Source organism: Ursus maritimus, unplaced genomic scaffold (genome assembly GCF_017311325.1).
Source record: "Ursus maritimus isolate PB19 unplaced genomic scaffold, ASM1731132v1 scaffold_2, whole genome shotgun sequence".
Lineage (NCBI taxonomy): Eukaryota > Metazoa > Chordata > Mammalia > Carnivora > Ursidae > Ursus > Ursus maritimus.
Genome location: NW_024424452.1, coordinates 28,502,483 through 28,505,091, shown reverse-complemented (window position 1 = coordinate 28,505,091; position 2,609 = coordinate 28,502,483). Strand labels below are relative to the sequence as shown.

The following is a 2,609-nucleotide window of genomic DNA, read 5'->3' as shown; positions in this document are numbered from 1 at the left end:
AAGCAAGCCAGGATCCGAAAGAAAAAGGAAGGAAGGAAGGGAGGAAGGAAGGAAGGGATCAAGGAATCATAGTGCTGGAGATGGTGTGGTGAAATGGTACAGAGATTGGTGTGACTCTTGTGGTGGAGTCCAAAATATGTATCAAAACCCTTGATAATGTTTATACCCTTTGGCCAAGTAATTCCACTTTGGGTAATTCATTTCCAGGCTGGCTAGTAAAGGGTTCAGGCTTTGTGGGCCCCTCGGTCTCTGGCATGTGTACCCGGATCCACCACCGCAGAGCCAAAGCAGCCACAGACAGTAGGTAAGCGAGTGGGTATGGCCGTGTTCTAGTAAAAGTGTATTTACAAAAATAGGCAGCATCCAGATTTGGTCTGGGGGTTACAGTTTGCCATCGTCTGATGTAGATGAAGAAAAATACTTTTGCAAGTATTTGCAAAAGTTCAAAATTCTAAATACAAAAAGAGCTTTAGTCTTGAAGATTCTCATTTCGGCTTTATTTATGTCAACAACATACTAGCAAACTTGACTGTTCATCGATGGAAGCAATGATTAATTTTAATAGTTCCACCCAATGAAATATTAGGTAGGCATTAAAATGTTGTTTATTAATGATTTATAACAACATGGAGAAATGCTTGATAGAACATTATGTGGAAATTAAACAGCGACTTATAATGATAATTACAATGATAGAGGCTAATATCTAAATACATTACATGCATCATATCATTTAACCCTTTGAACAATCCTATGGGGGAAAAATGTATTTTTTTATTGTAACTACTCTAATTATACAGAAACCAATGGTAATAAAAACTAAGAAGTTTCTTAACTTTTATTAAGTAGCCACAGTTACACTTCTAGGAGGTGGCAGAGTTGGGGTTTGAACACAGGTCTGCTTAACTGCCAAAAGCAACCAAACATACTAATAGAAATCCCAAATTGAATCCCATTTACTGAGAAAACCAGAAGAAAATACAGCCAAAGTATTTATATCGGCGGTCTTGAATGGTGGGTGACAGACACGAATATTTCTCAGGATGTTCAGTATTTCCCCCTGATGAGAACGCATGATTTTAATAATGAAGAAACAACACTGGGATTTTGTAAGAAAGCCAGGAATGTACAATGCTAGGTGCCTTATGGTGGAGAAGTGTTTATTGTGGTGGGGGGGGGGGATCTAGAGTTTCCACTGGGGATGCCCTTACCTTCTCTGTCCTGATCTTGCTTGTGAAAAGAACTTGACCCTCTTTCCTTCTGTCCTCCTTCCTTCTGTCTGTTCCAGATGGAGTTTCTAGTGTGTCTCGTTTGCACTGTGGGCCCACTGTGATGCTGTGCTCACGTCGACTTACCGATCCCTAACTGTCTCTCTCTCTCTCTCTTCTCTCTCTCTCTCTCTGCTCTCTCCTCCCCTTCTGCGTCCACCTTGGACAGCCGACAAGGTCAATGATGACTTCTCCTCCAAGCGACGGCACCTGGCCGAGCTGGCCGCCAAGGGGAACCTCCCTCTGCACCCTGTAAGAGTAGAGGACGAGCCGCGGGCCTTCAGCCCCGAGCACGGCCCCGCCAAGCAGAACGGACAGAAGTCCCGCACCAACAAGATGCCCCCCCATCCCCTGGCCTACAACTCCACCACCAACTTCAAGGGCTGGGACCCCAGCGAGCATTCCCTCCGGCGGCAGGCTTACGGTAACAAGGGCAAGCTTGGCGTAGCCGAGTCGGGCTCCAGCGACCCCTTGGGGACTCGCACCCAGCACTACCCACCCCCACAGCCATACTTCATCACCAACAGCAAAACAGAAGTGACTGTCTGAGCTTTCACTACAGGGAGCATCCTGGAGACCATACTCAACTGAGAGAGGCAAAAAATACCCCTGGCCCACACCCTCCCTGTCCTCCCCGCCCCGCTCCCCCACACCCTGACTCCCCGTACCAACCGACGACAAACCTGCTGGCGACGCGGAATCATGCTTTTCTTGGGTCATGCCCAACACGTGTCAGTGGGCAGCTGAGCAAGATGGAAGCAGGGACGTTCAGCAATACAGCAAAGGGGAAACTGAGGCACAGCTCTTTCAACTTCAGGCCCGAGCTGGCCAACTCACACGCCCACACTGTGCGGCTAATTTTTTCTTTTCCTCCTGACTTAAAACTGAGATCCATGACGAAAAATTAAAAGTAGCACAACTTAGAGAAATCGTCCATTTGAGCACATACGCCATTTACCACGCGCTGTCTGTTTCAGGGTGAAAGAGCCAGGTTGGGGTGGGGGGATCCTGAGGCTGCGTGCGAGAGAAGAGGGTACCTGAGAAGAGGAGTCATTTGGGGAGGAAGCTGTGTGCATTAGAAGTGTTTTCGAATCCCAAGAAGTGGTGGCATGGACACACAGTTTTGACGCGTGTGAGACAGTAACTGGACCCCAACCATTCGTTTATAGTACTTTTCATATCGTCAACGTTGGAAGCAAAAAAACGACACACACTCAAACTCACAAAAAATAAATAGACCCCGAACCCACCGGCAGTGATGAGAAAGAAGGGGCATTTTAGAGAAGTCCCGTGAAGACCATGATCACGGACATGGGAAGGATAATAGGCTTTTACGGTGGG

General features: G+C 47.1%; 1 protein-coding gene across 1 annotated transcript in view; it reads left to right on the top strand.

Moving 5' to 3' along the window:
• The window catches only part of SHISA9 (shisa family member 9), a 266,670-nt gene extending 264,853 nt beyond the window's left edge, over nucleotides 1-1,817 (top strand). Inside the window, exon 5 of the mRNA XM_008697139.2 lies at nucleotides 1,438-1,817. Coding sequence (XP_008695361.2) covers nucleotides 1,438-1,817 — 380 coding nt within the window. The remainder of the gene's footprint in view (nucleotides 1-1,437) is intronic.
• Nucleotides 1,818-2,609: the final 792 nt, after the last annotated feature.